Source organism: Nilaparvata lugens, chromosome 2, assembly GCF_014356525.2.
Source record: "Nilaparvata lugens isolate BPH chromosome 2, ASM1435652v1, whole genome shotgun sequence".
NCBI lineage: Eukaryota > Metazoa > Arthropoda > Insecta > Hemiptera > Delphacidae > Nilaparvata > Nilaparvata lugens.
In genome coordinates, this window is record NC_052505.1 from 50232489 (window position 1) to 50252284 (window position 19796).

The 19796-nt window shown below is 34.8% G+C and overlaps 1 protein-coding gene across 23 annotated transcripts in view; it reads left to right on the forward strand.

Annotated features, from left to right (window-relative positions):
- LOC111057546 overlaps nt 1–19796 on the forward strand; it is a 116497-nt gene that overhangs the window by 32699 nt on the left and 64002 nt on the right. For 17 of the 23 annotated variants that reach the window (XR_005570513.1, XR_005570508.1, XR_005570509.1 and 14 more), the window contains 7 exons: nt 64–263; nt 7884–8192; nt 9336–9443; nt 10853–11169; nt 12688–12830; nt 16317–16523; nt 17928–18149. Coding sequence is in view for 17 of the 23 variants with exons in the window: in XM_039421435.1 (XP_039277369.1) it covers nt 64–263; nt 7884–8192; nt 9336–9443; nt 10853–11169; nt 12688–12830; nt 16317–16523; nt 17928–18149 (1506 nt within the window). In the remaining 6 variants the exon portion in view is untranslated. The remainder of the gene's footprint in view (nt 1–63; nt 264–7883; nt 8193–9335; nt 9444–10852; nt 11170–12687; nt 12831–16316; nt 16524–17927; nt 18150–19796) is intronic. The other 6 variants (XM_039421430.1, XM_039421431.1, XM_039421436.1 and 3 more) reach the window with 4 other exon arrangements.

Below are 19796 nucleotides of genomic sequence, written 5' to 3' on the forward strand. Positions count from 1 at the left end.
AATTTGCGGTATTTTATTCGATGACTAATCCAGATATTTAATACTGCAGCTGTTTTGTTACAGGAACCCCCAGGCTAGCCCGTCCGAAGAAGGACGCGACCGGTAACAGTAATACGCGCACAAACAGATTTGGATTCAGGAACACAACTGCTCTCTCCAACAAAGTGGCTGACTCGCAGAAGAGCGACACGTCTTCCTTGTACATTAATAATTATGCCGACAACACTCCTTCTCGGACCGATTCCAAATCTTCCGTAGTAAAGGTCAGTTCACTGAAGCTTCATCCACTTTCACTTTAATCCACCATTATTAGAAAATGCATACATAATACAAATGATTTTTGTTGCTGGATGATGCCCGCATACCCAACGTATCCTCTTGTGTGTGGGTAATAAGATGAGATTATGTCATTGAATACATTCAAGCCCTTGGCGGGATTCGGACCAACGATCTTTCTGGAATTTGTATAACACCGTTTGATACTGTAGTACCTTATATTATGACTGTGGTATTAGAGTCCACAAAATTATGAAGATAATTTTATTCTTTTATAGCACGTTGCAATAAAAAGAATGAAGTACTAATATTGAGTACTATATAATAGGGCGACTTAAGTACTATACTTATTGCTAGCTAACACTGATGTAGTTTGCTAGCTAGCTAACACGAGAATAGTTACGCTCAGTCAGGTTCAGATTCCTTGGAGTTGAGACTTCTCAGTTGATAATTTGGCGAAAGAAATGTCTTGCGTTGGAGCTGTTGTTTCTTTCTAAAACATTTCTATTTATATAATTTTGGTATTATAATATCAATAAATGAACACATAAAATCCCAGTGAAAATTCCACATTAAAAACCAGCAGGTTGATTGATTGATTGATTGAGTACTTTATTTATGTAGATTACAATATATACTGGCTTATACACTTATATACAATAGCTTACAATACAGCAAAATTATAGATGAATTTACATAATATAGACTAAGAAAATAATTATTGAACTGTATATGATATGAAAAAGCAGTTTGTAATATAATAACTATAGATAATAATCATATTGTTATGCATCTACATAAATTGGCGGAGCTTTGGACATATCAATGTCCATTCTTCGGAAAGAATATTAAAAATATCCTCCCCACTAACTCTCTACCAAAACGTTAATTTCGTTATTTAAACTAAGGATTTATTATTAATGGAAATATTGTAAAAGTTTTAATCAATATGAATATTAAAGAGAAAAAAAAACAGAAAATTTATATATATATATATATATATATATATATATATATATATATATATATATATATATATATATACAATTCGTTCTATAACATGGTTTAAAGGTTTGCATTTGTGGGATGGGTGGGGGATGGATGTCATGTGATCGTTCTAGGGCCGGACAGTTTCAGTCATTTGTTCCAAAAGATGTTTTTTTAAAGTTAGGATGAAGCTCGCTCGGCTCTCGATGGACCTGATAGAAACAGGAAGTGCATTCCATGCACGACAGGCACTGACTAAGAAGGATTTTGTGAAAATAGTAGTTCGATGATTGGGTATCCTTAAAGTACTTTCTCCGGTTCTAGTATGTGAAGCATCTATCCTCCTACCTTCAGAGACAAATTTGAAATCATCTTTAAAATAGTTCGGATTACCGTATATCAAGATATCTCTAACAAGCTTGACTATTCGAAAAAGCCTCTGATCGGGAAGCTTTAATGTTGAACTAGCAATGTGGGCTGGGGTGATATGATCATGGCGTTGGAGAGAGTAGACGAAACGTAGACAATAATTTTGGCAACGCTGTAGTTTATCATTCAGAGTGACTTGCATATCGTTAAGAACAGAATTACAATACATTAAATGTGGGAAGATGAGAGATTGAACCAATAATAATTTAATGTTTCTAGGGAGGATATCGTGCATTTTCTTCAATGCATGCATGGCTGAGAATACCTTTTTACAAGTTTTGTTCACTTGTTCTGACCAGTCAAGAGTATTATTCATAATAATGCCTAAATTTTTAACTGAGCTACAGTAAGGAATGTCATTACCGTCTACACTAATTTTGTGAATCGATTCAAGGTCAATATTGTTTATAAGACGAGAATATCCAATTATAATGGGTTGTGTTTTGATGGGATTAAGCTTAAGGCCATTTTTCTTTGTCCATTCCACTATCGAATTGATATCCTGATTCATTATTCCAACTGTTTCATTAATTTTTGTTATGGGACAGCTTAAATAGATTTGAAGGTCGTCTGCATAAGTATGGAAACTGGAGAATTTGATAATGGAAGAAAGGTCATTAGCATACAAAGTGAAGAGGAGAGGGCCTAAAATTGAACCTTGTGGTACTCCATGCATAACGTTTTTCCAAGTTGACTTTTTGTCACCGACAGATACACATTGTTTCCTACCTAATAGATAGGATTTAAACCAAACTAACGAGTTGTGACTGAAACCAAGAATAGCCAACTTATTCAGAAGGACTGTATGATCAACAGTATCGAATGCTTTAGAAAAATCAAATAGGGTGAGGATGGTGCATTTTCTTTGGTCCATAGCTAACCTTATATCATCAGTGACACGAAGCAGAGCTGTCTCAGTTGAATGGAATTTTCTAAAGCCCGATTGAAAGTTATGAAGCTTACTATTGTTGTCTAGAAATTTTACAACTTGAGCATGAATGAGTCTTTCTAGCACTTTGGACAATGCAGGTAAAATACTGATTGGTCTAAAATCCTCAACTTTATTGGATGATGGAACTTTATTTAGAGGGCGAACCAGAGCAAACTTCCAGTTTTCAGGGAAAATGCCTTCTTCAAGTGACTTGTTGAAAATGTATGTAATGGTTGGTAAAACAGCAAATAACATCTTCTTGATAAATTTAATAGGAATTTTGTCTACACCCATAGCATTACTATGAATACGTTGAATTGCTCTGAAAGTGTCTTCTTCTGAGATTGGATGGAAATGAAATTGATCAGTGATTGGTAAATCTAAGTTTGTAACCTGCTCTTCAAGATCATCAATGTGATTAGCAATGACAACTTCGTCGCGTTGGTTAGAGTGTGAAACGAAATGGTCATTTATATTATTCAATGGTAAGTCAATTTGTGGATTCGATTTCTCTTTGCCAAGCCCGAATTCTTTTATTCCCTGCCAAAGTGATTTAGAGTCTTGTCTATTGTTTGTCATAAACGAATTCAAGTACCTAATCTTTGAGTTCCGTAATTCCTGTTTAACCCTATTTCTAAGGCTCCTATACTCTATCAAACTGTCCAAGTCAAATGTCTTTTTAAATTTTCTATGTGCTTTGTCTCTACGTCCCATCATCTTAAGTATGTCTTCAGTCATCCACGGTACTCGTCGTTTTCTATTAATCCTCCTTGTCACATAAGGTGCATGTTTGTCATACAAAGTCAAAGTCCAATTCTCGAAAGTCTTGACCATGTCATCAACTGAGGGTAATGCTTCAATTTGATGCCATGGAGTCTGAGCCACATCAGTCAGGAAGGCGGCTTCATCAAAGTTTTTGAAGTCTCTATAAGTGATAATTTTCTGTTCTGGCTTGGGTATCTTATGGGAAAGTACACAGTAGATCAAATCATGTCTAGAAATAGCTGGGACTGAGATTTGGCCTGCTTGAACAACCTCATTGGGATCACTAACAATGAGAAGGTCAATGAGTGTGTCTGATTCATTAGTATGATGAGTTGGATCGAGAGGTAAAATAGTCATGTTTAGGCATTGGAAAATTGTAGTCAGTTGAAAGTAGTCAAAGTTACGATTTGTCATGTTCAAGTCGGTGTTCATATCCCCCATAACTAGTATACGGTTATAACAAGGCATAAGAGAAAGCAAGGCACTTTCGAAATCTGTGAAATGACCTATTTTTGGTGGGCGATAACAGATACCAACGAGTAATTTATCAGTACTAGATAAGGATAATTCAAGTAGCATAAACTCTGGTCTGGAACAATACTCTTGTTTAGATGTGATTAAAACTTTTGTTTTGATACCTTCTTTCACATAAATTGCTACACCCCCACAAGCTTTATTCAATCTATCATTCCGGAAAAGATTATATCCAGGCAATGCAACAAAATTTGATGAAATACTAGGCTTCAAAAATGATTCGGAAATTCCGATTATATTGAAGTCCTGAAAACGGAAGATTGCTCTGAGTTCATCAATGTGGCAACTGAGGGATTGTACGTTAAGGTGAGCAGCCTTGAAAAGTTTTTTGAAAGAGTGGAGCTTATTTGCTAGAAACATACCTGCGTCATTATTACTATTATTGAAATAATCATACCTACTTGAGGGCGAGCGAGCTGACGTGTCAGTGAGAGGCATCATGGAAGCAGCAGACCAATCGTGAACTGACCTCAGAACAACACATGACGGGGAAAATGGGGATGAAACTGATAAAACTTAACCTAAATGAAAAAGTCTCTTGATTCGAGTGCATTCAGCATGCCTTGACAGTTCGGCTCCCTTCACTATTTAAAGCACTAGTTCAAAACAAAATTCACTAAACACAATAAGATGTAGATGTGTGGAGTTCCGGTGATGAATAATCCTAATGGTGAATAAGACGAAGATTGAGGAAGAGCTGGTAGTGGGAGATCTGGTCCAAGTGGAGATAGAGCGAGTAGGTATCCAGTAGTGGAAGAATCGGGTCCAAGTGGAGGTAAGCGAGAAGGAATCCAGTAGTGGAAGATCGAGTCCAAGTGGAGACAGAGAGAGATGGAATCCAGTGGTGGAAAATCGAGTCCAAGTGGAGATAGAGAGAGATGGAATCCAGTAGTGGAAGATCGTGTTCATGGTGGAGATAGAGCGAAATGGGATCCAGTAAAAACTGAAAAAGAGGAGAAAAAGCCAGCAGAAAAACGAAAAATCTTTGAAGAAAGTTATCAATTGAGAAAAGATACATAATACAAATGATAATGAATAATATCCCCATAAAATTGAAGAGGAATAGTATGATTCAATGTGGGAAAGAATCGAATATTATATGGATAATATATGGATATTATAATATAATATATGGATACTAGTAGAAGGTAATCAGATAGAAAGAGAAAAGGTAGGAAGATAAATAGATATAGAAAGAGAAATAAACATTTGAACATGCTGGATAGCTAGTGAAAAAATCACAGGGAAAATAATGATAACAATGGGGAAGAAAAGAAGAGAGAGAAGGAATGTGCACAAATTGAGAAGAACTTATGAAACTGAACTATAGAATAAGAGATAGAACATCGTATTGTGATCTTGAATTAATCAAGGAGAGAAGAAGAAGAAGAAGAAGAAGAAGAAGAAGAAGAGAAGAAGAAGAAGAAGAAGAAGAAGAGAAGAAGAAGAAGAAGAAGACGAAGAAGAAGAAGAAGAATAGAAAAGAATAATAATCATCATCGCAAACAACAATATTCAAGTAATCATTATAAATATAAGATCAAGAAGAGAAATTAGAAAGAAAAATAAGAAGTAGAGGAGACGATGGAGAAAGTGCTAGATTATTTTAGATGAGTTTTAAATAGGATTGAACGGTGAAGTGTGAAAAATATTCTATAGTATTAGAAGTATAATTAACTATTGGGAGTTGCAATAACAATAAAAGTAGTAAATTGAGAACTGTAATATTTTAGTGATGAATGTCTAAGATAACATTAAATGAAACACAGCCCCTATATAAGCATATGAACAGACTACCCACCCCTCCGTTCTATCAATAATTCTTCACACATTTGCTTCTATTGCTCGAGCTGTGGCAACAGTAGGAGATATCATTATGTACACCTAATATAGAAGAGATTACTATCTTTACCTATAGATTACATCCATATCTATAACGTATGTTAATCATCCAATTTATTTGAAATTCAGCATTTCGAAAATTATTAATTATGGAAATAATTTTGGTAAGAGATGTAATAATTATTAGTAAGAATAGAGATAATGATTCTCTAAGTACCCTCTGGAGTATAGTAGTTGATGCATTGAACGTAGTTTTGGGAATTAATATCAAGATAAATTATTAATCAGTATTAACAAATGTGGATCTCCTTAGTTTGAAATAATTGCCTCATACATAATCATAAATAGCAGTGGAAAGATTCATTTATAGAACAGAAAGCCAGCTCATGAAAAATGCCAAGGTGAAATGTTTTAATACGAATTTCCTATTTTTGTAGTGAAGGGCACCTTAGTAATCGAATCCTGGAATGATTTAATTTACCTTTATTTTTTGAAGGTCGGTCATCCTCTCGACTGTGTGGACCCTCTTGGATCCTCCCTCGCCGATAGAGATCTTGATCCTCCCGTCCGATGACCAGACATTCCTATGCCCATGACGGTCGGCCGCAGCGTTGAGTATCTTGAGGCGCTCCGCAGTCAGATCCTCGCGAATGGTGACGCCGGAACCCTTCAGCTTCCTCTTAGCGTCGAAGATCATCTTCCTGGTCCGGTAGCTGCAGAGTCGAACTATGATGGGTCGGTCCTTGGGTTTAGCTTGCCCTTGTTGAGGTGGTTGACGCCTTCCAACGCGATGCGAGCGGTTGACATCCGCCAAAGTCACGGGCACGTTCAGCTTCTTGTTAAAGACATCGAGCGCCAGCAGGTCCGTGTCTTCTTTGTCACTCTCCGGGATCCCAAAAATACGTATAGAATGTCGGCGCCCATATTGCTCGAGGTCGTCGACCTTCAGGTGACAAGACATCTCCAGCTCACGAATTCTATCGTGCAGCTGTTTGTTCTCCTCCTTCAATGCCTGAAGTTCCTCGAAAATAGATTTCACAACCATTGATACAGCACTGTGGACAGACTCTTCGATTTGCTGTCGAATAATGAGGAGGGTCTCTTCGGACAATGCTCCAGAAATAGCTGGCTTCGGAGCATTGACCTCATTCTTCGGTGTGCCTCTATTCGGTCGAACCATCGTGTACCGTTAGGTGGATTTACACTTTTATAGGCGAGAAGGTGAACTGAAGATTTAGGAATGTTTTTTCAAGATAAATAAAAAGAGTGTGAGTTAATCAAAAATATAATTTCACTATTGAATTAAGCTCGAGAAACTGAATAACTAGATGTATAATTTGAAGTGAATTGAACTGTATAACCCTACGAAATATCTGTTAGAAGACGGAGCCGAACTGACACACGTTTACTCACTCGACATAACCAACAAGAGAGGATTGATGGGGAGGTAGGTAAGAGATTGGTGGGGAGAACAAGGAAAAAGTGGTTCAAAGTTGACCGTAAAAAATATATAGGAAAAAGTGGTTCAAAGTTGACCGTAAAAAATATATAAAGAGATTCTCAATTTGAAGAAAGCAGAAATCATACAAGAAGTAATGATACAGACCAGAATAGACAGCAACTCCTATGGGTCACAAAACATAGAGAAGCGGCGAAGGTGGAGTGTAGCAGAGAAGTTAGCTTATAGAGTTAAAATGATGCATATATGATGTAAATGTTTGCTTCCTTCTACCTCCGCCTCTCCAATACGTTCTGACACATTTTAATATATGTATTAATTTCAACACCCAGCTACATTCTCCAATATTTTCTGACACTTTTGAATGCATGCATTATTTTTAACACTCTCAGCTGCACTCTACGTTTGCCGCTACACTATGATTGACCTTATACCGTTCAAGTTAGTTATTATGATGATCAACAAGTAGATGATCAGATATAAATAAAAATATAAATCACAGTACCCTTTTAAATTATTTTGTAACAACATGTTTCGGACATTAAATCCATTTTCAAGTGACAAAATAATTTAAAAGGGTACTGAGGTTTATATTTTTATTTATATTAAAAGTAGCTCTAAATAAAAAAAACAATGATCAGATATGTTGTTTTTTGGCAGTTGAGCAGCAACCGTAGCACGGCGTCTTCTGACTCGGCGCGATCGGCGTCGTCTTTGAGCGACGACAATCACAGCAGCAGTAGGGCGTCGTCGAAGGGAGGAGCCAAGTCGCAGTCGCAGCCGCAGCCGTCTGCGACCCGCTTCACACTGCTCACGAGCCACCTGCCGCGGCCGCAGTTTCCGGTGCGACTGGCCGCGTCAGCCGCTCACTACAAGTCGCCGGACAAGTCGGCCAAGACGGCTGCCAACAACTACACCGCTCGCAAGGCGGCCCACTCCGACAACGGCAATGGCTCGTCTGCCTCCTCTGTAAGTTCATATACGACAAATAGCTCGTTTTTCTGTTCAAATGATAATGACACTGCCTCGTTTGTAAGTAGAAATCTCATCAAATGATAATGATAATGACACTGCCTCGTGATAATGATAATGACACTGACTCGTGATAATGATAAAGAAAATGACACTGATAATGATAATGAAAATGATTGTGACACTATAGTTTTCTGTGGCAAAATATTCTTAGATAATTACATTATGTTTTTCGTCTGTAAGTCAAAATTACACCAATTGAATGTCCCTTGATCAAATCCAAAAATTAATGATATTGTAAAGGGTCGTCTCTGTCTGTCACCATGAGCCGAAACATAGTGGATTGGCGGAGGTAGTCATAGAAGGTAGCTGAGAGTGTTGAAAATAATGATTGCTTCCTTTTCGCTTCCTTCTACTCTACCTTCGCCGCTTCACTATATTCTGGCATATTTGCATACAGTACATGCATTTCTTTGTAGCAGTCTCAGCTACCTCCTCTGATACCTTCTCCGCCGCTTCATTATGTTTTGACCATTGACCAGTTAGGTTCTAGCCTTGATTAACGTTGATCATCGGTTTCTGATTCAAGTTATTCCTTTTTTTTCAATTTCCTTAATTTCTTTTTTTTGTGTTCTAAATCTCCAATTTGATTCTTTTTTTGAGAGACATGATTAGCAATGAAAATGGAAAAATGAAGAAATTGAAAAATACAAATTTGATGGAACAACCTCAAATTCACATTATTTTGCTACCTAGTTGTTTTTTTGGTTCTAATAACCACAACTTAATTATTTAAAAGCTTGTATGGGCAGAATCCTGACCAGTAATTATTTCACAACAGTTCGGCAATAAGTTTCCTTAAATGACTTCTATCATGAAACAATAATTTGATATTATATTAGAATAGAAACCAAGCTATTACTGTACTAGTCATGACAATTATAGTAACAGAAAATAATCATGCTTCATAGACAATTATGAACAATAGCATAATTATTCACTTTACTTATAATGAAAATAATATGAATAATAGTCTTTTTGATTACTAGGTATACTCAATATATTTGTCTGATATCAATATAGTTATTCTGCATCGATTGTGTTGTCTCAATCTGACAATAATCTACTGTTTTTCGCCAGACAACAGATGCTGATTCTGGAACTGGTAGTCAGAAGAATGGTGATTTGGATGCGCATGGCATCACAACTCTTGAAGAAAGCCCAAGTGCCAAAAACAAACTTCGCAAGGTGAGTGTTATTCATATCCCTGTCTTCTAATATTTATATTTGAATAGGCCTACATATGGAAATGGATGAGGGATTGAATTAGTTCAAATACCAATAAATATAATAATAATAGAACGTAAATCCAAATTAAATGCTGTCAACCACCCCGAAGACTTCTGCTACTGCAAATATTGATAACACTAGATATTTTAGTTTTGGATAGTAGAATATTATCCTAGAATCTCTTTCTAGCTGTTCACTCTGATGTCAATATTTAGAGTAGCAGATAAGTATTGCGGTGGTTGACAGTATTTGATTTTAATTTTCGTTTAATAAGACAAACATGAAAGACATGCACTCACAAATACTCTGTGCATGACTAGCATAGGAATCGATCAAACGATTCGAATGAGTTCAAATTTATACTGATGTACACTATTAAATCAAAACCAAAATTTATCATTCTTAGATGGATGAGTTTTACTATGTTTTCAATTCAGTTATACAACTGATCTCAATCAAAATTCATTCACATACAAAATATCTAAGTTCATAATATGAATGTACAGTTATTGTATCTAAACATCTTATGTCGTATCGTTACAACTAAAAACAAGATGTTACTATAGTCTGTGCAAACCTTAGTTGGCAGTATTAGTCTTATGGAGTGCAGCGCTGCCAGATTTCACAGAGTTCAGAGAGCCTGTGAAATAATTGGGTGAAAGAAAGAGCGAAAAAGAGAGCGTAGACCTTCTTGATAGAAACGGCACCCGTGTACTTTTTTCTACTTTTTTTACTACTATTGTTCTATTGAAATAACATTGACCATAAAGCTCCGTACTGCAAACAGAGGTTTGCACCGACTATAGTTTCAATTTTTCAATTATTTGCCATTGTTCAAATGACAAATAAATTGATTCTTTTTGAATTTGAATTTCAATAAAAACAGTACACATATATTTCAATCCCTCTAGCTCAATTCAATTTATTTATTTCCACAAAAAGTTTGGTTTTTGTTTTAACGGAAGTTTCATTATCAATTTATCTAAATTTGAAATTCTTTGTTTTATTCTGATTCATAGTTTCAGATTGAAGATTTGGTGTTGAAATTGAAGTAGACATAACCTACATAATATTTGGACGATTTGTGACAAAATCAGGAAATTGAAGAAGTTTTGGGCAATAGCCTGTTTTTTTCTTTTCCGACTATTGTATTGTTCGCTCTACCTAATAAATAAATAAATACATATTCAATAATAATTACAACAAACAAAAACATATCAAGCTAAAAAATGATAGTAGATATAAGCTATTTATAGTTAATTCATTAAAATAATTATGTATGATAATACTCATTACTCATTATCATTGTATAATAAAATATGTATGATTGTTGTAAGAACAATATTGAAGTTTTCATGCTTTCGCAGAAATCACGACCGTTGGAAATGGTGTTCCTGAACAACGAGAAGAAAACGTTCGAACTGCGTGAGCTGCAAGACTCGATCGAGGTGACAGAGATAGTGCCACTGGAGCTGCCTGTCGCTGCGTCGGGCAGCGGTCGCATTGTGCAGGAGAGGGGGGGATTTGTGCAGGAGAGGGGGGGCATTGTGCAGGAGAGAGCTCGCGCCTACCAGCAGGCCACCATGCAGCCGCAGCTGCAGCAGCAGCAGCTGTTCTCGTCCGATGAGGAGGAAAGCGACGAGGGATTCGATGATGAAGGCTGTGGCGAAGAGAAACAACATAGGTAACTTGGAATCGTTTTAAATGTCGTTGTATTTTGTCAAGAATTGGGCCCTAATGGACCTGTTCCGAATTCAAACATTTTACTCCCATTTCTAGACCTATCGATACTTCATTTCCCTTCTGGCTTGTAATCCATGCTGCTGTGGGAATTATCCAAATGTTCATCCTCTCAATATGATCTCACAAGCTCGCTCACTCAACACTATCACTTCAACTTTATCTTTGGAAAATATTCATGTAACTAAATGGGAAACAAAATAAAATTGATATATAATTATTTCATTGTGAATCGTTTTTAAAAAAGTTGAATGAAAACCTTGAAAAGCTTGAAAAGCTTCAAGCCATTTCTTATTCAGATGAGGGCAGCAAAACATTTTTCCTGAACATTCGTCTCAAGTTTGTTGTGGCCTCCCTTTTTCACATTCTTTCAATCATTACAATATGGAATATTGTCATAGTTGATTGTTATACGGATGCTATTCTACTGTATTGTAAAATTTCAGGATAATTAAAGTAAGTTCAAGATTAAAGTAAATTCTAGGTAAGGGTTAATAAATTACCTTTTATTCTGTCATGAACTCTAGTTTCAAAAATGTAATTTCTAGTAAATGTTTTTAAAATAACGGATATCAAAAAGATGTTATACCACTCTGAGGCGTGCAATAAACAAACATCAAATACCTTCATGCTACACACTGTTTTTAGAATCTCTTTGAAGTATCGTACTATACGTTTTTCTGGAGTCTGTTTCTTGAAAATCCGTATAATCTTGTATAACCGTAAAATCGTTAAATAGTATGTGGACACACTAGAAAATTAATCATTTATCCACTCACTAGTCTGTCATGCAATTCTATGATTGATTATGTAAATTGTATAATTCACAACTGTCAAGTTTTTTTTTTGCTTTCCAAAGGCATTTAAATTATCATGAAACAGGCTTATCTTGATAAATAACTTGCTTGAATAATTCTAGATAAAACCATAATCCCCTTCTTGGAATAATTCATTCATTAAAACTTTTATAATGTTGTATTTATGTTTTCTTGAAATAATTTATTATATTATTTACCTGTATATTCTACATGTCTGTTCGACATTTGTTTTATCCTGTATGAGCCCAATACTTTGTAGTAACCAAATGAATCTCTCCTTCTAGACTGTGTAAACTATCTTCTCTGCACCCAAGATAGTCTTCTTTACTATATTTATTTCAATTGTGAATATAATCTCCCCATAACATTTTCCCATAATTTTAAACTAGCTCCGCAAGGGTCTAATAAAAAACTTGACAATCTTGACCTACTTAGATCTTGAAGAATTTAAAATAGGCCTATAACCATCCTTCATAAATTAAGAATCTATGTACAAAATTTCAAATTAATCATTCCAATAGTTCAGACGTGATGATGTGTCATTCGTGAATTTCTTATACCGTATAGCCAGCTCTCCCCTTAATATAATATAGATTATCTTCCGCTGTAAAGTTGCCTAATTAATGAAGTGTTTAATTTTTCAGAGACCGACTGCTGAGTGAGAAGGTGGAACGGAGCAACTGCCTGGGCGGAGGGGAGGGAGACGCCGACGAACTGTGGGGGCACGGGGAGGCCATGATAGGTGAAGATGACTTATCCAATCCATCCAGCGGCGAAAACAATGGAGGTGAGACAAACCAATCAAACCAATTTCACAAACTATTGGATAACTTTGTAGGTCAATGAAAAAAGGCTTGTAATTTCATTTAGTTTGATTTAGTTTCAATTCATTTCATTTTTCATCTATTTCTACAGGGATACTTGAGAGATTTTTTATTATAAAATCACTAGTACTCTCTCGTTTTATGGTGAAGTGTGCGGACAGTATCGTGCCACTGAAAATTTGAATGCGCCTGCAAAATCCTTGAAGAAGCGGAACTGAGACATTGTAGTGCAGAGGTGTGTACGTGCTGACGAACAATGACTGATTTTCTACCGACTAAAATGCTATCCAGGGACAACTCTTAAAAATCTGGTGAGTTCTTTCCGATTATCAAAATTAGTTACGAAAGGACCCATAGGTGGCCATTTTGTGGAGCCTGACTCCACCTAAGGGACCTTTCGTAACTAATTTTAATAGAGGAACGGACTCACGGGTTTTAAGAGTTGTCCCTGAATAGCAATTTTAGTCGGTAGAACATCAGTCGTTGTTCGTCAGCACGTACACACCTCTGCACTACAATGTCTCAGTTCCGCTTCTTCAAGGATTTTGCAGGCGCGTTCAAATTTTCAGTGGCACGATACAGTCCACACACTTCACCATACAACGAGAGAGTAATTCTTTTTTCAAGACACGATCAATTTTATTTTACTCTACTCTATTTCAGTAACTTATGTAATTCAATGATTCAATAACAATGCAAGGTAATTTTGATAACGAGTATTTGGTGTGAACGTGAAGCTTTGTGTTCTATGTTGAAACTACTGTAGTTGTCATTGATCATTTACATTTACATTTTTGATAAGTTTTGGTTGAAACTTCTAGATTATTAATCTCTCAGTAAAAACTTAGTTGTTATTGTAGGCCGCCTTTTCAACTAAACTTCAGGATGACACTTTTATTTCGAGGACCAATCTTCTGATCGAATCTTTATTTTCATTTGATTGTAGGAATATCTAGATGTAATTGCGAAATTCTATGGAATTTGAAAGGAAATATGGTTTTCATCTGGTTGTATTGAACATTTTTAATCCCTTTGTAGATATTATTATCAAATAACAAAAATTATATGTTTTACCGATCTATCTCAATAAACTGTTAATTTCATATTATCTTTATACAATTATATATTATACAGTTCACATATAATTGTTTATTCATTACATAATTGTTCTTCCCATGCTTTTTTACAGAATGTTATATTCTCCATAGTACTCCGAAAGTACTCATCGAATATTCATTGAAAATCAATAATAGTTGTTAGTAGAAATATTTGTTTGCTATCCACTTATATCGCTCTTTCTATATGGCATTTTATCTGAAACATTTTTTACTCCAATACTCTTCCAAATGATTATGAAAATGTATTAGCATCTTTCATACTTCTAAAACTTTCCTGCTTTATTCTCTAGTTTGAAAGAACTCCAAGTAATAGAGTTGACTATCCCTCTGATATAAATGTGATGAATACGACTGTCATTGACGTTTTGTTTAGAAGTGCTGTTGAATATTTAACTCAGTACTGAGGGTCAGTCGCTTGCACTTTCTTCAGCTAGTCTTTCTCACCACAGACACTAGCAACTAAGCACTGACTCATAACCACCCCCACCCCTTGCCCCACGCGCCACCCCTCACCAGCCAACCACCCCCAATTCAGTTGAGTGTGGTGGGGGTTGAGAACTGCCTCTAGCTTTCATGCAGTTGTTGTGCTGCTTTAGGGCAAGAAGCATTAAATCAATGAAGTTTCATTCCGGTATTCATCCTTGATGCTGTCGTCTTCGTCTATTAATAATGTGCTTTGCTCAAGGCAAGTTTATGCGCTAAAATACTTTCATAATATAATTCTCCCTGCAAACAAATCAATAGAAAAATATGGTTTTATTTATTATTAAAGTTTTATAATGAGCTGTTGATTAGAATCAAGAGTAGATTATCATTGAACAAATTCTTTTTTTTTATTTGAGTTTAGTAATAATTCTTATGTGATAATGATCGAGTTAGGGAACAATATTGATAACAAAAAGTATAAAATTCCAATTGATTATTTTGTATTGATTTTCAATTTCAAGAGAATGGTTGTATGGTAACAAATGGTATTTTTGCTAACTTGTTGCAAAATACTAAGTTATTTAGTATTTAATTCGTAGGTATTCTTGATTGGTTATATTTTCATTACTATAATTTATTTTACGCCTCCACTTGAATTTTTTAAGTTCCCAGTTACTTTCATTGTCAAATTATACTAATTTTTCGGCTCTAAAATACAATTTACATGTTTATAATAACTTATTGAAGTTAATTATGTAAAAGCTCATTCTACAGAAAATCGATTAAATAATGCATTCACACACTATGCTGTATTTATTTACTAACAGATCTTTGTTGTTTTTAAGAATGCTCTACTTTTAAGTTTATTCAACTATTCCACTTTTTTCATAAAAAATATTGTTTTGCTTTATTTTATTTTATTGCTTGTTAGAGTATTGCCTGCTAGAGTATTGCTTGTTAAATTTAAATTTACTATTGCATTGGGGGGTTATGTGTAAGAAAGGGTCGACTGCGCCTAACTTCGCCCTCCTTGGTCAAAAATAAAGGCATTCATTCTATTCTATTTTATCCTATTCTATTATATTATATCATATTATATTCTAATTTGTATCACACGAAATTTCTTAACATGGTATCCTTTAATTTCAACTTTTGCACATTTTGTTCATCAAATTCTTATATAACTCATTGTACATTCTGGACATTTAATTAATGTTGAGCTCTTTTTTTTATATTCGAATGTCCACCAGTTATCAATGTTTTTGGCAATACAGTATTTATATTTCAAAATAATTTTTTACATGATTTTCATATGCATTTCATAAGTGTACTTCATTTCAAGGGAATTATAAATAGTTCTTGATATGACTAAATCCAAATTTAAAGAAGAATTCATTAATCATAGGATGCTTCATAATAATTTCAGTGAGTTCAGTCGTACATTTCAGATTATAAATTACTGTAAATGTAAACTTTTTTGCTGAGAGCTACTCTTATTTATCTGGAATTGAAAAATTTACTCTTTTTTTCTTCTCTTTAAAAAATGACTCTTTTTTCAAAACTTTACTTTATTATTCACGACATGTTTCGACATATTAATACCATTCCATTCACTTACGAAAAATGGCATTGTTGAAACATGTGTATTCCAAATTAAGGTATAAGCAGTTTTGGGCAGATGCCTTTTGTTTTTACCTGAATTGTATTTGCATATGAATAAATAAAAGCCGTGAGTAATAAAGTAAAGTTTTAAGAAATGGTACCTACTTTGATTTTTCAATTTCCAGATGCATCATAATGCCTTTCCTCAGCTCCCAGAGAATTTACAATTCTCTGTCAATTGATAGATCTTGATTCCTTTCAATCTATTGAAGTTTTTTGATGGTTTCGAATTGTGTTGGACAGAAGACATAGACAAGATGAATCCTCCTCTGCGGTCGGTGCTTCTGAAGATTGAGGACCCGGCGTTCGCGACGCTGGCCGCGATGTCGACATCCACCATGCTGGAGGACGAGACCTCACCCGACTTCAGCAGCTCACCTCCCAGCTCCACTGCAGACCTCGGCCTCGAACTCACTCAGCCTACTGTTCAGCTCGACAAGAAAAATAATTGTGAGTATGATGACGTAAAAATATCAATGAAAAGCTATCAGATTACAGTACTATTATTACAGCTTTTTACTAAAATTATAATATTATGACTTGTATTACTATTATAGTAATATTTCTTGAACAATCGTAGCGATGTGATGTCCTAGCGCGAGCTTCGCAAGCTCCTATAGTGAGGTCCACGTAGTGGAGAAAGATATTAGAATCAACAGTTGCCAACCGTTTGCATTATTTAATAAACACATTTTCTCGAATTTCGAGCTTATTTCCAATTTTAGGTGAAAATGTCACTGAACATTAATTGTAGAGATTTTTATGCTCAATCTTTTCCATTCAAAATTTTTTGTTTAAATTGTATCTGAAGCCTGATAATTGGGAATCTAAAATCACACTTTGCATTGATGGGGTTAAGCTCCTGAAATTTTTACAGATATGAGACTTGTGGCAGTTGATAAAGCTTATCAATGACTATTTTAGGTATAAATTTGATCAAAATCGTTGGAGCCGTTTTCGAGAGAATCGCGAAAACCCTGTTTTTGACAACATTTTCGCCATTTTAGCCGCCATCTTGAATTGTATTTGTTCGAAATTGTTCGTGTCGGATCCTTATAGGGAAAGGACCTTAAGTTCCAAATTTCAAGTCATTCCGTTAATTGGGAGATGAGATATCGTGTACACAGACGCACATACACTCATACAAACACACACACACACACATACAGACCAATACCCAAAAACCACTTTTTTGGACTCAGGGGGCCTTGAAACGTATAGAAATTTAGAAATTGGGGTACCTTAATATTTTTCGGAAAGCAATACTCTCCTTACCTATGGTAATAGGGCAAGGAAAGTAAAAACAGTTACATTTTTTTAAATTATGAAGAATCGATTTTACTATCGGTACTATCTATTGTTACGATCTGTCATATCTATTGTTAGTAACTATTCAGTACTACTGCTTGCTAGTTTGATAGAGATTCAAACAGGTTGAACGTTAAATTGGTTGAAAAATACTTTAACTTCCCTTCCAGGAAGGTGTATAACTTTACTTACTTTTATTTGAAACTTTAGAATTACCTTCTTTGAAATTTCCCATTGTTACTCTATTCAGTCCAATGTATGTATCAATGTTACCATCTCGTTATTATTTGTTGTTACTATTTCCATGCAAACTATCCACTTATACTCATGTATGAAACTACACTATTTCGTTTGCTGACATTGATATTTGTTGAATGTCAAAGGTATTAAGAATCGTTGTTACATTTTTTTACATCACAACAGTTTTTGATTTGTTTCATTATGATTGTTGTTATTGTTTTGCATGTATTCATTAGTATATTTGTATTTTATCTTGTGTGTGTAAATAATTGAATAAATTGTATTGAATTGAATATTATGTGTGAGTAGTGGGAGGAAGCCCAGAGAGCCCGGGCACACCGACGCACGCATCTAACTCGCTGTCTCTGTCGGAGGGCAGAGGTGACTTCCTGATTGACGACGAGATCGCCGACCAACCGGGCCTCGTGTTCGACGAGACGGTAACCGCCAACTCGTCCGCCAACACCATCATGCCAAACAGCAACGATACCACGCCCATTGCCGTGGAGTTGCCGCCAAAAACAACAGGTAACGTATGCTTTTGCGCCATACAACAAAATTGTGTACTATTGTATTGTTTCAAATAAACTATTGTTCTAAACCTAGGTTTATCCAATTCAATATCTTGATTTGTAATGATCGATAGTTGCAGTTATAATTAAATCAAATTTGCACCTATTTGATTGTTTGAGTAACTTATCATCAATTATTGTTTTGTTTGTTCTGTTGGCTTAGTTTCGTAGTATTCCTTATCATTTCTCTTTGTTTTTAGTTATTCAGTTAACTTGTTCATAGTATCATAGCAGTACCTTAGTGTAAATAAATATAATTGTCATCTTTGGTAATTGCAAAACCATTAGGTACCATAACTATTAAATTTATATGTGAACTTTGTTGTTCAACTAGTCTAATGCTTGTTTTATTCATATCTTGCTTTCTTCTTTATATACTCTCTTTCACCTTATCTCTGGAAAGTTTCCACTTTTATTTTTTTAAGTACGTTAGCTATAATTTTCCATCAAATATTATCCGTAATTATTTTTAATAGACATAGTAATTATTCTGGCAGCAATGTTACTTTCTTTCTAATAACCTATAAATAAATATCTACATTTAAAATCAACTTGTAATTGCATGGTAATGCAATATAAGTAAGTTCCATTATTGTTTTTATTTTTCTTTGTTTGTAATGTTTTTTATTTGGAAAATAAAGTTCAAAGTAAATTGAGTTATAACTCCATCAAATTGAGTACTATATAGTATGTACAAGTTCTTAGCCAGTTCAATCCCTTGTTATCGGATGAAGACTTCAATTTGTCTGTCCCGGCTGATATATAACAGTCGTAAGGCCCATTGACGGCTTTTTTATATTCAGGCTAGGTGAGGGACTCCTGACTCCTGACTCCGGTGAGGGACTTGCCACCAACAATAAGCCATACGAATTCAATTTACTTTATTGTACTATATGGTTAGACCACTGCTAATTCACTTCTACCAGTATAATTATATAAGTTAACTTAATTCCCGTATTGATTACCTATATTCCTAATAGTGATAGTAATACATTCTCGTTTATCTATATTTCATTTGTTAACTATCTCAATAAATCGTTTCTCCTATCATGAGATCTTTAACCTGTGAAGGTTATACAACTAAAATTGCACAACCTTGCGTTAATGTGTATCAAATTTTAACTATGGATTATTACTGAAGATCTGTCTCAATGACATTAATAATTAGAATATTTAGATTGAATTCTGTTCTTTTACACGTGTTTACGTGATAGTCAATCTGTACCAAAGAGTATCACAAGTGCAATTTAAAATCATGATTACAATGGTAGTAGTGCATTCGGTTGAGTATCAAGTTAACTGATTTCCACTTAAGAATACTCATAATTCGGATGAAATCCACGGCGCCCATTGATGGAGCTTTTTATTAATTCATCGAATATCCAATTGTGTAACAGTCAGTTACACACTTGGATAATAAACATTTATAAAAATTTCAATAAATTATTGATAATTAGAGGCTCAATGCTGTAAATTCCATAATAATTATATATTGGGTATAAATTAATCAATGATATTCACAAAACGAAAATGCGAGCAATTATTGATTATCAATACAGGCATAATTATGACAATTCATCTTGTATGCTTTTGTAGAGTGTTG